Source organism: Pecten maximus, chromosome 2 (genome assembly GCF_902652985.1).
Source record: "Pecten maximus chromosome 2, xPecMax1.1, whole genome shotgun sequence".
NCBI classification, from domain to species: Eukaryota; Metazoa; Mollusca; class Bivalvia; order Pectinida; family Pectinidae; genus Pecten; species Pecten maximus.
Genome location: NC_047016.1, coordinates 8,371,791 through 8,390,056, shown reverse-complemented (window position 1 = coordinate 8,390,056; position 18,266 = coordinate 8,371,791). Strand labels below are relative to the sequence as shown.

The window sequence follows — 18,266 nt, the reverse complement described above, 5'->3', positions numbered from 1 at the left end:
AATCCAGGTAAATACAGGTACAGTAGGTAGGTGATAGAACCATACAAATTTCAATTTAATGTTATACTTTGAGATGTGAAATTATATATTAAATTTCATTGACATAATCATATATATGTGAATATATATTTCAAAACATATTCTACACTTTGAAAAGTTAAAAATAATGCATATACAAACTGTATATGTAATTTTTACTGATAATATAATACTTGTACAATGGATAACTAATATGCACTATTATCTTCAAAATACAATAATAAGCGCCACATATACATTCATACATACATTACAAATTAGCACTATTTATATCATAAATAAACCAATAGTTTACTTTCTCTGTACACTATTTGTACTGTATTACAAAAGATGAATTTATATTTAGGATAATACATTGTTAACAGAACTATATGTAACTACATATATGTAGTATGTTTTATTTCACTCCATATGTAATAAATATGTTGCTCAGTCGCCATAGTAGATGTAGTCGATGTCGCCATTGCGTAGAAGGGTTTTCAGTTTGGTCAGACGGTTGTTTAGTTGTAGGTATCTGCGTCTCTTGGGCATTGGCAGTCCTCCGGGAGCAAGCTGAAGTCGGGTGATGTCGTTTGTAGCCTGGATTTTTTTGAGTACACGGATGAAGATTTAAATGTTTGGGTGTGCGTGTGGGATCCTCGAGCTCTTGGTTGCTGGTAGTGGCAAAAGCTAGCATGCGTTGGTTGTCTGTGTTGTCATCAAAGAGAAGTAAGTCTTCACCGTTATTGGTTCGAGTTTATTCATCTTCCAAAATGATGCCTGCCAAGGATGTCGGTGGCTTTGGTAGTAGTTTGCTTCTGGAGTGGTAAAGGGATGTCTTACAGGTTGCGTAGGTGGGAATCTGCTCAAGTAGTGGTCTGTCAGCTGCCCAGTCCTGTGTCTGTAGTTTGGATACTTCTTCGTCGTAGATGTCGGGTATGGGTTTGAATTTCTTTCTACACCTCTTCGTGATGCTGTTCATTATCTTCTGAACTTCCCCCTGGAAATTGAGCTGAAGTTGATGATTTGTAATATGGGGGATACATATATCTTATTAAAGTGCACGTTTTATTTTTAAATTCAAACCATCTGTGAATATATGGATAAATCTATTATTTTTTATTTATTTGTCAACTGATACATTCAGTAATAGACACCTTAATTTACCTGGTCAGGTAACTGGAACGTTGATTTACCTGTACAGGTAGCAGTTAACCTAAATGTTAAAACAACACTCCTCCTAAATTGTTTACATAAGTTTTTGGGAGAACCAGGATATATATTTTTCAGTTTTGGGAGAAACAGGATGACACCCTCTGACACACCGGTAGATCTACTCGGCTGATGTTTTTACATATGTATAAATGAAACAGTCACCGGTGCCTATTAAATCTGCAAACTGCTGAAACAATAGCGTAATTACTGCCGAGGTGTTCAGAGTGGTGTGTTCTCCTTTCTCCCACTTTTTAAAAATAACAAAGGGACAGGTATGTTGTGACAGTCATTATAGTCTGCTTCATGTATACCTTACCTGGATTTTACATGTGTTTTCCCACATTACCTGGATTTTACCTGTATTCTCCCACATTACATGGTTTTTACCTCTATTTTACACAAACTTTGAATTCATCTCATTTCGTTACTTTTTAATCAATTTTTACATACCATATACCATTTTCATCAACTAAATTTGCAGAAGACAGCTATATTACAACTTTATATATTATAGATATTTCACAGTTTGAAATTATTAAAAATGCGAAACAAAATCACATCAGGCCATTTACTACTATCCGACAACCCTTATCAACATGGCTAAGTATCGCTGATATTTTTCTTGATACTAATTAACTTAACTGATTACAAATCATATACATGTATACATATAGGATTGGAAAACAAGCTAAAAGCTTATACTAATTCTTTTCCTAAAACATGATTACAGCATTAAATCATGGACAGTTACACACAATAATTAGATGGACAAATTAACTTCTCAACAAAAAAGTTGATTACATATTCGATACTTTAATTTCTGGAAAATTTGATATAGCCTCAGTGGGGTTTGAAAACTAATCAAGATGTGGACATTATTAAAATCTGTTACTGTTACAAATGAAATTCTGAACAGAAATTAATATTTCTTCATTTTCCTTAGTGTTTAGCGATTGATCACCCCATAAAAGAATATTAGTTAGGTTTTCATTAATATCATACTTCGTCATTACATTTGATAAAGATTATTGTTGGATTAAACTATTGAGATGAGTGTTTAAGCTGTCTGATTTGTAAGTATACATGCATCAGGATGGCTATGTCTATCACTATTCCCTGTCAACCAATAACAAGGCAAACGCAGATTCGGATGAAATTTCTTCAGTACAAGAACAATACATTCAGAACCCCAGGACAAAATTACTACAGCTATTTTATTAGTTGTGTATGCATTTTAAATTTTATGAATAATCTATAAGCTATCATCCATTGTCCAGTGCTGAGTGTATATGCCAAGTATTCCTCGTATAGATGTAAACAATTACTATTAACTGCTAATTATTATTAGATAATTGTGTGTTTCATTTAATTTTTAATCAGCCAATGTCTAGTGCTAACTATTTTAAGTTTGCTTTTTACTTTAGCATTTTCCCTTCAGGCACATATCACGTACAATGATGTAACTGTTCTGTACTAGTGTATTCTCTGTACTATCTTTCTTTCTCCTAATATTAATTGCCACATGCTTCAGAATTTCTGTATTATGTATTATGCTCTAAAATTGAACTTGGTTAGTGGAATCTGGAAGATATCATAATAACAAAAATAAATAAATAAAAAAGTAAAATAAAAAATATACACAATACCGAAACATTGACAGCCGCCTTTAATATAATAAACGGGTATATTGTGATCTATCTTGTAGTATGACTTGATAATGTGATAATACAAGTGAATATCTATCTTTACATATGCACATTCCCAGAACAGACTATAATTGGCGTGCCATTGTTCTCAAGTGTTTATATAATTCTTTTGATCCCCAAAAAGTGCTTGACTCCGGTTCAGTTTTTGCTGCTATAAATACCATCCGTATAAACCACAATAGATCGAGTCTGGTATTAATGCAGTTCCACGTGAAAATAAAATAAATGGTGTCATCAAATACACTAATAATGTAATTCAATATATAATCGAAAATCGGTTATGTAGAGGTAACTATTAGAAACATTATATTTCAAAAAGAGAAATGATTAATTTTGTCTGGTGTCACCTATCGAAGGATGGGTCCATTAGATAACCGATACAATCATTACATTGTGAGAAAATAGATCACTCAATGCAATAACGGCCATGTTTGTTTGACAAGTATTGAGAAAACAAACAAGAGGAATTCCCGTTTGATGTCCTGGGGGGAACATCTGTGTAATAGGCCATCAGGAGTGTCCAGTGTACTTGAAATATCATCAACAGATAAAAATAATCCTACTGGAATTCTAATAGATAACTCACGTTTGACCACCGCTTTAAATATACAACCTTGCGAAGTGGAAATGGACACAATAAGAATCAGGCTGAATAGTGTCCAGAATACAGAAGCTGTGTACTAGCGACACTAACTAGAAGCTAACATCAAATGAAGCAAAAATGAATAAATTTCTTCATTTACTTGATTTAATATGATACCCTCAAGAACAGTAATGTTATATATATTTTTAAGAATTATGAAAGACACATATCGTTCAAGTTAAAATTATCCAAAGGATTGTACAAAAGATGCATACGACATTAGCATCACAAATTGGGTAAACAAGGACGTGTAAACAAGGACTGGGTAAGCAAGGACTTGGTAAACAAGGACTTGGTAAACAAAGGACGGGGTAAACAAGGACTTGGTAAAACAAGGACGAGGTAAACAAGGACGGGGTAAACAAGGACGAGGTAAACAAGGACGAGGTAAACAAGGACGAGGTAAACAAGGACGGGGTAAACAAGGACGAGGTAAACAAGGACGAGGTAAACAAGGACTGGGTAAACAAGGACGGGGTAAACAAGGACTGGGTAAACAAGGACGGGGTGAGTAAGGACGAGGTAAACAAGGACGGGGAAACTTTGGTTTGGTTTGGTTTAATTTGCTTAACGCCCTATTAACAGCTAAGGTCATTTAAGGACGGCCTCCCGTGTTTGCGATATGCATGCGTGTGGTGAGTGCGTATGTGTATTTTGGGAGGCTGCGGTATGCACGTGTTAAGTCTCCTTGTGATAGGCCGGAACTTTTGTCGATTTACAGTGCTACCTCACTGAAGCATACTGACGAAGACATCCAGCAGGATCCCCCACCCGGTCACATTATACTGACAACGGGCGAACCAGTCGTCCCACTCCCATAATGCTGAGCGCTAAGCAGGAGTAGCAACTACCCTTTTTAAAGACTCTGGTAAGTCTCGGCCAGGGGACAGAACCAAAAACCTTCCTCACAGAGGGGAACTCTCAACTAAAGGCCAAAAGTGAGGCATTGTCAGGGGAGACATTAGGAAGAAGAAAGTTGGTAAGAAAGAAGAAAAAAGATAAGATCCCAATTTTAGTCGCCTCTTACGATCATGCAATGGGGGTAGCAGGTACAATTCTTACGCCCTACCTGCGGGGAAAACAAGGACGGGGTACACAAGAACGGAGTAAACAAGGACGAGGTAAACAATGACGAGGTAAACAAGGACGGGGTAAACAAGGACGGGGTAAACAAGGACGGGGTGAGTAAGGACGGGGTAAACAAGGACGGAGTAAACAAGGACGGGGTAAACAAGGACGAGGTAAACAAGGACGGGGTAAACAAGGACGAGGTAAACAAGGACGAGGTAAACATGGACTGGGTAAACAAGGACGGAGTAAACAAGGAAGAGGTAAACAAGGACGGGGTAAACAAGGACGAGGTAAACAAGGACGGGGTAAACAAGGACGAGGTAAACAAGGACGGGGTAAACAAGGACGAGGTAAACAAGGACGAGGTAAACATGGACGGGGTAAACAAGGACGGGGTAAACAAGAACTGGGTAAACAAGGACTGGGTAAACAAGGACGAGGTAAACAAGGACGAGGTAAACAAGGACTGGGTAAACAATGACGAGGTAAACAAGGACGGGGTACACAAGAACGGAGTAAACAAGGACGAGGTAAACAAGGACGAGGTAAACAAGGACTGGGTAAACAAGGACGGAGTAAACAAGGACGGGGTAAACAAGGACTGGGTAAACAAGGACGAGGTAAACAAGGACGAGGTAAACAAGGACGGAGTAAACAAGGACAGAGTAAACAAGGACAGAGTAAACAAGGACGTGGTAAACAAGAACTGGGTAAACATGGACGGAGTAAACAAGGACGGGGTAAACAAGGACTGGGTAAACAAGAACTGGGTAAACATGGACGGAGTAAACAAGGACGGGGTAAACAAGGACGTGGTAAACAAGAACTGGGTAAACAAGGACGAGGTAAACAAGGACGGGTAAACAAGGACGGGGTAAACAAGGACGAGGTAAACAAGGACGGGGTAAGTAAGGACGAGGTAAACATGGACGGAGTAAACAAGGACAGAGTAAACAAGGACAGAGTAAACAAGGACGTGGTAAACAAGGACGAGGTAAACAAGAACTGGGTAAACAAGGACGAGGTAAACATGGACGGAGTAAACAAGGACAGAGTAAACAAGGACTGGGTAAACATGGACGGAGTAAACAAGGACAGAGTAAACAAGGACGTGGTAAACAAGAACTGGGTAAACATGGACGGAGTAAATAAGGACGGGGTAAACAAGGACTGGGTAAACAAGAACTGGGTAAACATGGACGGAGTAAACAAGGACAGAGTAAACAAGGACGTGGTAAACAAGAACTGGGTAAACATGGACGGAGTAAATAAGGACGGGGTAAACAAGGACGGGGTAAACAAGGACTGGGTGAACAAGGACGAGGTAAACAAGGACGGGGTAAACAAGGACGGGGTAAACAAGGACGGAGTAAACAAGGACGGGGTGAACAAGGACGAGGTAAATAAGGACGGGGTAAACAAGGAAGAGGTAAACAAGGACGGGGTAAACATGGACGAGGTAAACAAGGACGAGGTAAACAAGGACAGAGTAAACAAGGACGTGGTAAACATGGACGGGGTAAACAAGGACGGGGTAAACAAGGACTGGGTAAATAAGGACGGGGTAAACAAGGACTGGGTAAACATGGACGAGGTAAACAAGGACGAGGTAAACAAGGACGGGGTAAACAAGGAAGAGGTAAACAAGGACGGGGTAAACAAGGACGGGGTAAACAAGGACTGGGTGAACAAGGACGTGGTAAACAAGGACGGGGTAAACAAGAACTGGGTAAACATGGACGGAGTAAACAAGGACAGAGTAAACAAGGACGTGGTAAACAAGAACTGGGTAAACATGGACGGAGTAAATAAGGACGGGGTAAACAAGGACGAGGTAAACAAGGACGTGGTAAACAAGAACTGGGTAAACATGGACGGAGTAAACAAGGACAGAGTAAACAAGGACGTGGTAAACAAGAACTGGGTAAACATGGACGGAGTAAATAAGGACGGGGTAAACAAGAACTGGGTAAACATGGACTGGGTAAACAAGGACGGGGTAAACTAGGACGGGGTAAACAAGGACGAGGTAAACAAGGACGGGGTAAACATGGACGGAGTAAACAAGGACAGAGTAAACAAGGACGTGGTAAACAAGGACTGGGTAAACATGGACGGAGTAAATAAGGACGGGGTAAACAAGAACTGGGTAAACATGGACTGGGTAAACAAGGACGGGGTAAACAAGGACGGGGTAAACAAGGACTGGGTAAACAAGGACGAGGTAAACAAGGACGAGGTAAACAAGGACGAGGTAAACAAGGACGGGGTAAACAAGGACGGGGTAAACAAGGACGAGGTAAACAAGGACGAGGTAAACAAGGACGAGGTAAACAAGGACTGGGTAAACAAGGACGGGGTAAACAAGGACGGGGTAAACATGGACGGGGTAAACAAGGACGGGGTAAGTAAGGACGAGGTAAACAAGGACGGAGTAAACAAGGACTGGGTGGACAAGGACGGGGTAAACAAGGAAGAGGTAAACAAGGACGAGGTAAATAAGGACTTGGTAAGCAAGGACGAGGTAAACAAGGACGAGGTAAACAAGGACGGGGTAAACAAGGACGGGGTAAACAAGGAAGAGGTAAACAAGGACGGGGTAAACAAGGACGAGGTAAACAAGGACGAGGTAAACAAGGACGAGGTAAACAAGGACGGGGTAAACAAGGACGAGGTAAACAAGGACGAGGTAAACAAGGACGGGGTAAACAAGGACGAGGTCAACAAGGACGAGGTAAACAAGGACGAGGTAAACAAGGACGGGGTAAACAAGGACGGGGTAAACAAGGACGAGGTAAACAAGGACGAGGTAAACAAGGACGGGGTAAACAAGGACGAGGTCAACAAGGACGAGGTAAACAAGGACGAGGTAAACAAGGACGGGGTAAACAAGGACGGGGTAAATAAGGACTTGGTAAGCAAGGACGAGGTGAACAAGGACTGGGGTGGACAAGGACGGGGTAAACAAGGACTGGGTAAACAAGGAAGAGGTAAACAAGGACGAGGTAAACAAGGACGAGGTAAACATGGACGAGGTAAACAAGGACGGGGTAAACAAGGACGGGGTAAACAAGGACGAGGTAAACATGGACGGGGTAAACAAGGAAGAGGTAAACAAGGACGAGGTAAACAAGGACCAGGTAAACATGGACTGGGTGGACAAGGACGGGGTAAACAAGGAAGAGGTAAACAAGGACGAGGTAAATAAGGACTTGGTAAGCAAGGACGAGGTGAACAAGGACTGGGTGGACAAGGACGGGGTAAACAAGGACTGGGTAAACAAGGACGAGGTAAACAAGGACTGGGTAAACAAGGACTGGGTAAACAAGGACTGGGTAAACAAGGACGGGGTAAACAAGGACGAGGTAAACAAGGACGAGGTAAACAAGGACGGGGTAAACAAGGACGAGGTCAACAAGGACGAGGTAAACAAGGACGAGGTAAACAAGGACGAGGTAAACAAGGACGGGGTAAACAAGGACGAGGTAAACAAGGACGAGGTAAACAAGGACGGGGTAAACAAGGACGAGGTCAACAAGGACGAGGTAAACAAGGACGAGGTAAACAAGGACGGGGTAAACAAGGACGGGGTAAACAAGGACGAGGTAAACAAGGACGAGGTAAACAAGGACGAGGTAAACAAGGACTGGGTAAACAAGGACGAGGTCAACAAGGACGAGGTAAACAAGGACGAGGTAAACAAGGACGGGGTAAACAAGGACGGGGTAAATAAGGACTTGGTAAACAAGGACGGGGTGAGTAAGGACGAGGTGAACAAGGACTGGGTGGACAAGGACGGGGTAAACAAGGACTGGGTAAACAAGGAAGAGGTAAACAAGGACGAGGTAAACAAGGACGGGGTAAACAAGGACGGGGTAAACAAGGACGGGGTAAACATGGACGAGGTAAACATGGACGAGGTAAACAAGGACGAGGTAAACATGGACGAGGTAAACAAGGACGGGGTAAACAAGGACGGGGTAAACAAGGACGAGGTAAACAAGGACTGGGTAAACAAGAACTGGGTAAACAAGGACGGAGTAAACAAGGACGAGGTAAATAAGGACGGGGTAAACAAGGACGGAGTAAACAAGGACTGGGTAAACCAGAACGGGGTAAACAAGGACGGGGTATGCAAGGACGAGGTATACAAGGACGGAGTAAACAAGGACTGGGTAAACCAGAAAGGGGTAAACAAGGACGGGGTAAACAAGGACGAGGTAAACAAGGACGGAGTAAACAAGGACTGGGTAAACAAGGACGGGGTAAGCAAGGACGGGGTAAACAAGGACGGGGTAAACAAGGACGGAGTAAACAAGGACTGGGTAAACAAGGACTGGGTAAACAAGGACTGGGTAAACAAGGACGGAGTAAACAAGGACGGGGTAAATAAGGACAGAGTAAACAAGGACTGGGTAAACAAGGACGGGGTAAATAAGGACAGAGTTAATAAGGACTGGTTAAACAAGGACGGGGTAAAAACAGCACGAGGAAAAACAAGAACGGAGTAAACAAGGACGAGGAAAACAAGAGTGTGCTAATTACAGTCTCGGAAGTAAATTACAATTGAATTAAGCCTCAAGTGATTTAACCCTGACTTGATAATGAAGACGCTTACTCCTCCGAGTACCTTATCCGTGAAATGAAAGTATGAAAATCTTTACTTTTGTGTAAAATTTTCCTTCGTTTAACCGACTTTTAGTTTGAATTGTTTTGTAATTATTCGGTATTCTTTGTTAGTGTTTTTTTTCACTTATTGGGAGCTTCCTCTAAAATGTCTGGTACATGGCATGAACAATTGTCAGCAATACAAATCATACTGCAATTAATGACATAACAGGCCTTGCCCATAGAGGGAATATTCTGTAACATATCGGTCAGTTAGATGATAGAACCATAGCCTCGTTCTAATCTGAAGTCCTTATTAAACATCCCGGCTACTGGACCTGCCCTATCATATCCTTCCCGGTGTGCTGTTGAGAGGTCGTACTTTGTCTAATCTGTAAAGATTATTAAAATCATTTTTAATACATTAGCTGTTAGCTGACCAGGTATTCGGTATGTTTGGAATGTTTTAGGCAATGTGTTAGTAACACAAATGTCGTGTAACGAGGCATTAGGATGGAAACCCATGTAATTCGCATTTGTCTCAAATTTGGTTACACGTCATAACACGACCATGCATTTTTATGCTTTAGTTATCTTCCATTAAGTATTCGTGGTATTCTACAGTAACTTCATCATTAAATTTCTGCCATATACAAGCATGATCTCCAGTAGGAGAAAGCACAAGGCTGCCAGTAACAAGGAACGAGACGTGTGTTGATTGCCGTAATCTGAGTTTGTTTAATCATATTGATTCCAAGTTTAAATATTTATATACAATAGTTAATAATCTGTGTTATATCTGACTAGCACAGGAGGGGGACAAGGAAAACAAAGCAATCGGGTCACTTTGTTAAGACACTAGTTACGACTGGTCCCTGACAAACTGATGGACATAGTGGAGAGCGCGAGACGATTCAGATTGACCAGACTGACAAGTCATTAGTGTAGAGTCTACTAATAGGTCAGCAGGTCACATCAGCATGTTATGGTTTAACAAAATAAATGATGGAGGTTATGTCCGACCATTTTTTCAACTGTCCCCGCAGTACTGACCAAACAATAGTTTACGGTATGTCCCCACAGTACTGACCAAACAATAGTCTACGGTATGTCCCCACAGTACTGACCAAACAATAGCGTATGGTATGTCCCCACAGTACTGACCAAACAATAGTTTACGGTATGTCCCAACAGTACTGACCAAACAATAGTTTACGGTATGTCCCAACAGTACAGACCAAACAATAGTTTACGGTATGTCCCAACAGTGCTGACCAAACAATAGTTTATGGTATGTCCCCACAGTACTGACCAAACAATAGTTTACGGTATGTCCCAACAGTACTGACCAAACAATAGTTTACGGTATGTCCCAACAGTACTGACCAAACAGTAGTCTATGGTATGTCCCAACAGTGCTGACCAAACAATAGTCTATGGTATGTCCCAACAGTACTGAACAAACAATAGTCTATGGTATGTCCCAAAAGTACTGACCAAACGACGGGGACTTGGCATTTCGGTCTACGTAAAACAATATTTTATCTTATATCAATTATATTTTTTCAAAAGCACAAATAAGTTTGTCCCATCCCTTTATAGATGGTAAATCTGGTTGTTAAATCCTCTTAAAACAACATTAAAGTCGAGTGTGTATAATGAACCGGTGCCACTTTTTCTTCATCTGATACAAATGTGCCTCCCCAATGATAAGTACACAATTCCGAACTTTGTCCCTTTGGGATCCAGCACTGATGTTCAGGGCAAAAGGTATATAAGGTTTAAGTCCAAAAAAAGGAAAATCAGCTTTATTCGACAAATTAAGAAGATATAAAATTATTGATGTTCCATATACACTGTATGACATTCCTAGTACATTCCCAATATTCCACTGGTACAAATACAATATCAAAATATAAATTACAAAATTAGAAACAATTGTTAGATTAACATATTCTAATCTAGATCGATCAATTAGAGCTATATGTTGAGGTCAGTTTGCATGCCAATCATTGCAAATTCACTCAACTAGTACATATTTTCAAGGTACAAACATTATTTGTAGGGAAGCAAAACAAGCGTAATGAATGGCAATCATAATTTAGAACAATGCTTTTAAAGTACACAGTAAGATTAATGTTGACAAGAAATACGTGGATCTTTGGTACGATCCCTGATTTGACAGACCGATGCCGCTGTAAGATATCTGGTATAGGATAGAGTAAGGAGGACCGCCTCGTGACCTGTGTCCAGCAAACATTTCCAATTAGGAAATGTATATTTGTAATAACATTAGACGTTACAAACGATCATCGCGACTCCAAGTAGCAAAGGGGATAATCTTAAATGGCTTCTACGACAATGTTAAGATGGCGACGATAACAAAGAGTTTCTTGCTTTTTGACTACCCAACATTTCTGATCTCGAGGAGTCTAATGAGCTCCCTTAATGGTCGCCATTTATCAAAGGCGGGATCCATGACACGGCTTTTTATGGTGATGAATTAATTTTGCGTCGTTTATGGATTGTGTGATGGCCGGCACTTATTGGTAACACGATGCTCACACTTGATTTGTGTATTGACCCTGGGATTTCATCCAATATCGCCATCACGTGATTAACTCACAGAAATTGTTCCATTCTGGTCCTTATATTGATATTTCAAAGACAAAAAACACAAACTACATGAAAAAATCAATTTTCATTTTGGCTGTTTCACAATAATTATTCTTTAATATTTACATATAATGAGATATATGACAAAATAAGTTCTGAAATGTTATTCTATATATATTTATGTATAATGAAGTATAAGGAAATAAGTTTTGCAATTTATTCTTTATATATAATGAACTACACGAGGAAGACAGTTTTGTTCTTTATATATATGTATGTATAATGAACTACCTGAGTAAATGTATTCGTTTATTATCAACTACATGTGGAAATAAGTTCTGGAAATATTATTCTTTGAATGTTTATGTATAATGAAAAACATGTGGAAATAAGTTCTGCAATTTTTATTCTTTGAATGTTTATGCATAATGAACTACATGTGGAAAAATATTCTTCAATATTTATTCTTTGAATGTTTATATAGTATATAATGAAAAACATATGGAAATAAGTTCTGCAATTTGTATTCTTTGAATGTTTATGTATACTGAAAAACATGTGGAAATAAGTTCTGCAATTTTTATTCTTTGAATGTTTATGTATAATGAAAAACATGTGGAAATAAGTTCTGCAATTTTTATTCTTTGAATTTGTATGTATAATGAACTACATGTGGAAACAAATTCTTCAATTTTTATTCTTTGAATGTTTATGTATAATGAACTACATGTGGAAAAATATTCTTCAATATTTATTCTTTGAATGTTTATATAGTATATAAGGGAAAACAGGTGGAAATAAGTTCTGCAATTTTTATTCTTTGAATGTTTATGTATAATGAACTACTTGTGGGAAAAAAATTCTTCAATATTTATTCTTTGAATGTTTATATATAATGAAAAATATGTGGAAATAAGTTCTGCAATTTTTATTCTTTGAATGTTTATGTATAATGAACTACTTGTGGGAAAAAAATTCTTCAATTTTTATTTTTTGAATGTTTATGTATAATGAAAAATATGTGGAAATAAGTTCTGCAATTATTATTTTTTGAATGTTTATGTATAATGAAATGCATGGCGTAATAAGAAATGTTTATTTTGCGTGATCACATAGTTCAATGCTGATAGTTGTTTTTTCTGTGAATAGAAAAATGAATGAAATGCCATGCTGATTGGGTTAATGATTCCTTGTATCGTTTATATTATGTAGGCCCAGGGGGTCAGAGTTTACTGTTCCAGTATCAAGTTCGTTGGTATCATTTTCCTATTGCTTCCAAAAAGGGTATTACACATTAAACCGGCAATGTGTCATTATAGTTTATGTTTCAAGTCACGTGAATGTGTAGCTAGAATGTACAATGCATTAGTTATAATTAGCTTTAATTAAGTGTATTTAAATATATATATTGTGTACATCGTTTATAAACCCTAGTTTGTAGTATATCCTAATGTAGCAACATTCACCTCACTCTTAGATCTCTAGATATGTCTTCCTTTCAGTCAATTTCTTTGGTTTTTCCTCTTTTTTTAATCATTATAAGTATAAGGTGTCGTTATCACAATCTTTGTTATACATTATGTGTGGAGAGGGCTTTTATAAGTTGTTAAAAACTTGTGCCCAATTCAATTGTGTCTTAACAATAAAATACGTTCAAATCAAATCAAGTCACCTTGTTTGTTTTTGTTTTGGTTAGGTAAATCATTCCGGGACAGTGTGACTTTAGCGTTTAGTATATCTATTGTTGTATATTATGTATTATTACCGTTACTTGAATGATATGACTTGGCAACACGCTAGGATATTTACAGCTGCATTAGTTTGTATCGTGTGTTTTTATTTATCTTTTGAAATATTAAACATTTTCATCCCTTCACACAACATCAGTATTGTCGATATAGAATAAAACAGATGTAAGTGTACAAGAGAAATATATGTTTTGACTGTGGCTGTGTGTCTTTTCTGTACAAGACTTTGGAGGACCTTGTTCTGAGCAGCCATTCATGGTCACATCAACTCTTATCCCTGACTCATTATCAAACTATTTTCAATATCCTTGTCTACACATGTAAGCGCTGCCTTGAAGGGGACTTTTGAATGGTCCAATTGAATGTCTTGCAGATTAAGAAACAATTCAAAAAGTTAAAAAGTTGAACCTTAAAATTGAATTTATCAGGAAAATAAGATACCCGTATTGACAAGAGGACAAGAAGTACAGCTGGGAGATCAAACCGGACCGTGTCCTCACTAGGTTTTTTCGGTATAAGGGATTTAGGAACACTATGACTAATTTCTGGGGGATGACTTATATAGATATAATGACATGTTTATTTGAATATTCATAAGATCCATGTGAAAGTTGGAAATAGAACAGGAAACAAGTTGTATTTTTACACAGGATGACTTATCTCAGTAAGGTTAAAGAATTGCTACGACTGATCCTCGTTGTGTCAAGTTTGTTAAAAAGTGTCAACAGAAATGAGGCGACATTGCCTTGGTGATGAACATGTCAGGGAGTGAAATGGGTCTGATAATTTTATTAATTAATATGTTCTCTACAAACACCCTCTATAGCAAGCTCTTTCTTCTTATTGTCATTTCTTAGAAACCGCATAAGCTTCAATATTACCCAGTAGCATTTCTTGATATAATAAATATTCTCATTTCGTTATTTTTGTATAGAGAATTAATATAACTCCAGGAAACAGATTAAATGGCCCTCCGAATGGGTCATATTGTAGGAGTGCTGATATAATTAGTATTGATTGACTAACTAAATAAATAAAACAAAATCCCGGAGAATATAAACACGACTTTATTTAATGGAGAGATACAGCCACACACCTGCTGCTAACATGCTCATTAATCACCCCGCAACCAAATATCTATCACCCACAAACACGAAATTGATTGCTTGGATTTAATTTCAGTCCAAAAATCAATGCCGCGTGAGTCGAAAACTTGAATAAAAACACGTACATTAGTAGAACACATAGGGCGAAATACCAAACAACGTCTGAATTTAATCCGTAATACTACAAATAAATTCATTTTTAAAAGTCATCAGCTAGGCATTGATAATGTGTCCCTGCTATGGGCTCATGTTGAAGGCTCCTAATTCGACAAAATGGACATTTTCTGGACCCCGGTCAATACCATTAGTCCCGATGGTATTAACTATTTTACGTAACTTCACGTCATCACGTTGTCTTCTGTAGTAACATTCATACCTATTTTCTTATACTATAATGCTTTTGATGTATCCCCCAAATGTTATTTGTATAAACATATTGTGGATTCCTTCTGTACTCAGTTCTATCTAATTAAACCTATCAATCATATATTTAAGAAGTTATTAAGCCAATTTCTTATGCAGTGTCACAGTCTCAATATCGAGTCTGGGCGTTATAATAACATCCCTAGAAATCAGAGGATTTGTACTGTCTGTGATAAAAATGACGTAGAGGATGAAGTGCATTTTGTACTTCTCTGTCCGGCATATTCCGAATTAAGGGCGACATACATCAAAAAGTATTTTTATTGTCGACCAAGTGTGTATAAGTATATTGAATTATTCTCGAGTAAAAGTGTTAAAATTTTGAATATGTTGGGTAAGTATTTGTTTCGTGCTACAGCGAAAAGAAAAGCCCTGCTTGCAAGTAATTAAATTGATCTTAGTTTGTTGCTATTATTGATTCATCATTTTTCATCAGTGTCACTGTTGCTTCTGTAGCTTTTTTATATAGTATGACGTCATCCGTTATGACGTATCGTTACTATGTATGACGTCACGGTTTTGTCATATTAATTCAATAAGTTGAAACTGGTGAGTTTACAGTGTATATTGATAACACAATGTAGTTACAACATGTCTTGTACATCTCATTACAGTAGTATTGATGGTAATATTGTCCTCCGCCATCTTATGCTTGTCTATGTCATGATAATTATGAAAATGTTTGTACTGTTCCCTATATGCTTGTTTTGCATTTGGATGAAATAAAAAATAAAAAAAAAAAAAAAATACATACTCCATTGTCACTCAAGGCTTATTTATATAGCAAAATAATGTTGAATTTCAAACACGAATAAATATCTAAAAATTTGCACAAAAATAGTCATTTGATATAAAAAAAAAAAAAAAAAAATGTTTGTTTGGACATGTACATGTAGTTACTTAAAATCACCCATAATTTGCTGTAGATGCAAACAGGTTTGTTTTCTACAGAGTAACTTTGTGATAAGGTGTAGCATGGAATAATTGTAAGTCACACAAATAACCAAACCTGAAAAAAGGCCATAAGTGTCTTTAGCACTGGGTAGGAGCATCTGTTTGACCGGATTCGGCTTTATGTACGTATAAACACTTATTTTGTCTTGACATAGAAATGAAAATTGCGACTGTGAATAACATTACACAAATTCGGCATCAAGGGGGACACTTCAATCAATAAAAAATTGCTCCTATATCATACTGTTAAGACATCTGATCATAGTAAGAAGGTCCTTTTAATACAAAATCTTTAACTGGTGAGTCTTTTTCAGAAATGTGCATATTTTACCCCAAACTCAACGGTTGAACATTTATTTCTAAAAACAATCTTCTTGCCGTGACAAGAGTTATTTATAGAGTCTAATAAGAACATTTTTCGATGTTTGAAATACCTCCTTAATAAAAACAGTGTTTATACATATTATACAGTTTGATCTGGTCCAACCAATACTCATATTTTGTGCTTTTGACTCTTGTGAGCAACACGACGTAGTTATTTTGTGCGATATAAGCGATACAATGAGCTAATTATCTCCCCCTGAAACATGCAGTTTTCACATGTTTTCCTGAAATTTACAAACAGCTTAACAAATTACATATCAACAGCAAGGCCCAATATTAGCCATCATACAAAATAAAAGTTCATCATGTTACTTGCGTGAAATTGCACCATAGTAGGGATTTATAGGCCTGTAAAATATTACTGTTTTGACTGGATTTGCTTTTAAGATGACACTAAGTACTTTCATTTTCAAATCACCACATGTGACGTTTGTATACCAAATACATGTACACAATAACCCAATCAGGCTAAAACTGTCGTATCGCCATTGATACTATACGCTTATTTGCGTTAATTATAAAATATGTGTTTTAAATTGTTGTAAAATATGTTTCTATTTACCTGTATATTCAATTTAAACTGGACAGTTTTTCCTTTTCGCAACATTAAGTACGATTCAAAAACACTTTTTGTTTCACTCAAATTGTACCCCCTGATTGACACAACGTGCTGTAACAAAATTCATGGCACTGTAAAAAAAAAAAAAAAAAAATCACGGCGCTGTAACACAAATCTTTTATTATTACCTCATCAACAATCAACTATGAAATATATATGAATGAAGATATAAATATTTCAACAAAAACAACTGAACATTAGTGGTCGTGGGTGGTTATATAACTACTGGTTAGTGTTAGTGGTGGTTATATAACTACTGGTTAGTGTTAGTGGTGGTTATATAACTACTGGTTAGTGTTAGTGGTGGTTATATAACTAATGGTTAGTGTTAGTGGTGGTTATATAACTACTGGTTAGTGTTAGTGGTGGTTATATAATTACTAGTTAGTGTTAGTGGTGGTTATATAACTACTAGTTAGTGTTAGTGGTGGTTATATTACTACTGGTTAGTGTTAGTTGTGTTATATAACTAATGGTTAGTGTTAGTGGTGGTTATATAACTACTGGTTAGTGTTAGTGGTGGTTATATAACTACTGGTTAGTGTTAGTGGTGGTTATATTACTACTGGTTAGTGTTAGTGGTGGTTATATAACTACTGGTTAGTGTTAGTGGTGGTTATATAACTACTGGTTAGTGTTAGTGGTGGTTATATAACTACTGGTTAGTGTTAGTGGTGGTTATATAACTACTAGTTAGTGTTAGTGGTGGTTATATAACTACTAGTTAGTGTTAGTGGTGGTTATATTACTACTGGTTAGTGTTAGTTGTGTTATATAACTAATGGTTAGTGTTAGTGGTGGTTATATAACTACTGGTTAGTGTTAGTGGTGGTTATATAACTACTGGTTAGTGTTAGTGGTGGTTATATTACTACTGGTTAGTGTTAGTGGTGGTTATATAACTACTGGTTAGTGTTAGTGGTGGTTATATAACTACTGATTAGTGTTAGTTGTGTTATTTAACTAATGGTTAGTGTTAGTGGTGGTTATATAACTATTGGTTAGTGTTAGTGGTGGTTATATAACTACTGGTTAGTGTTAGTGGTGGTTATATAACTACTGGTTAGTGTTAGTGGTGGTTATATAACTACTGGTTAGTGTTAGTGGTGGTTATATAACTACTGGTTAGTGTTAGTGGTGGTTATATAACTAATG

The 18,266-nt window shown here is 37.4% G+C and overlaps 2 protein-coding genes across 2 annotated transcripts; both read left to right on the top strand.

Moving 5' to 3' along the window:
• The first annotated feature begins 5,578 nt into the window (after nt 1-5,578).
• Nucleotides 5,579-6,661, top strand: LOC117340854 (protein PFC0760c-like). Its single transcript, XM_033902629.1, has one exon. It carries the CDS (start codon nt 5,579-5,581, stop codon nt 6,659-6,661), a length of 1,083 nt encoding a protein of 360 aa, XP_033758520.1.
• Nucleotides 6,662-6,703: 42 nt separating this feature from the next.
• Nucleotides 6,704-9,164, top strand: LOC117340843 (uncharacterized protein DDB_G0290685-like). The gene is made up of 2 exons (XM_033902622.1): nt 6,704-7,522; nt 7,608-9,164. Exons 1-2 carry the CDS (start codon nt 6,704-6,706, stop codon nt 9,162-9,164), a joined length of 2,376 nt encoding a protein of 791 aa, XP_033758513.1.
• Nucleotides 9,165-18,266: the final 9,102 nt, after the last annotated feature.

Bases quoted from the DNA above. Each gene is read 5' to 3' on its own strand.
- LOC117340854 (XM_033902629.1), top strand. From the start codon at position 5,579: ATGGACGGAGTAAACAAGGACAGAGTAAACAAGGACAGAGTAAACAAG.
- LOC117340843 (XM_033902622.1), top strand. From the start codon at position 6,704: ATGGACGGAGTAAACAAGGACAGAGTAAACAAGGACGTGGTAAACAAG. The intron at 7,523-7,607 runs GTAAACAAGGAC...GGGGTGGACAAG, and splicing joins ACGAGGTAAACAAGGACGAG to GACGGGGTAAACAAGGACTG.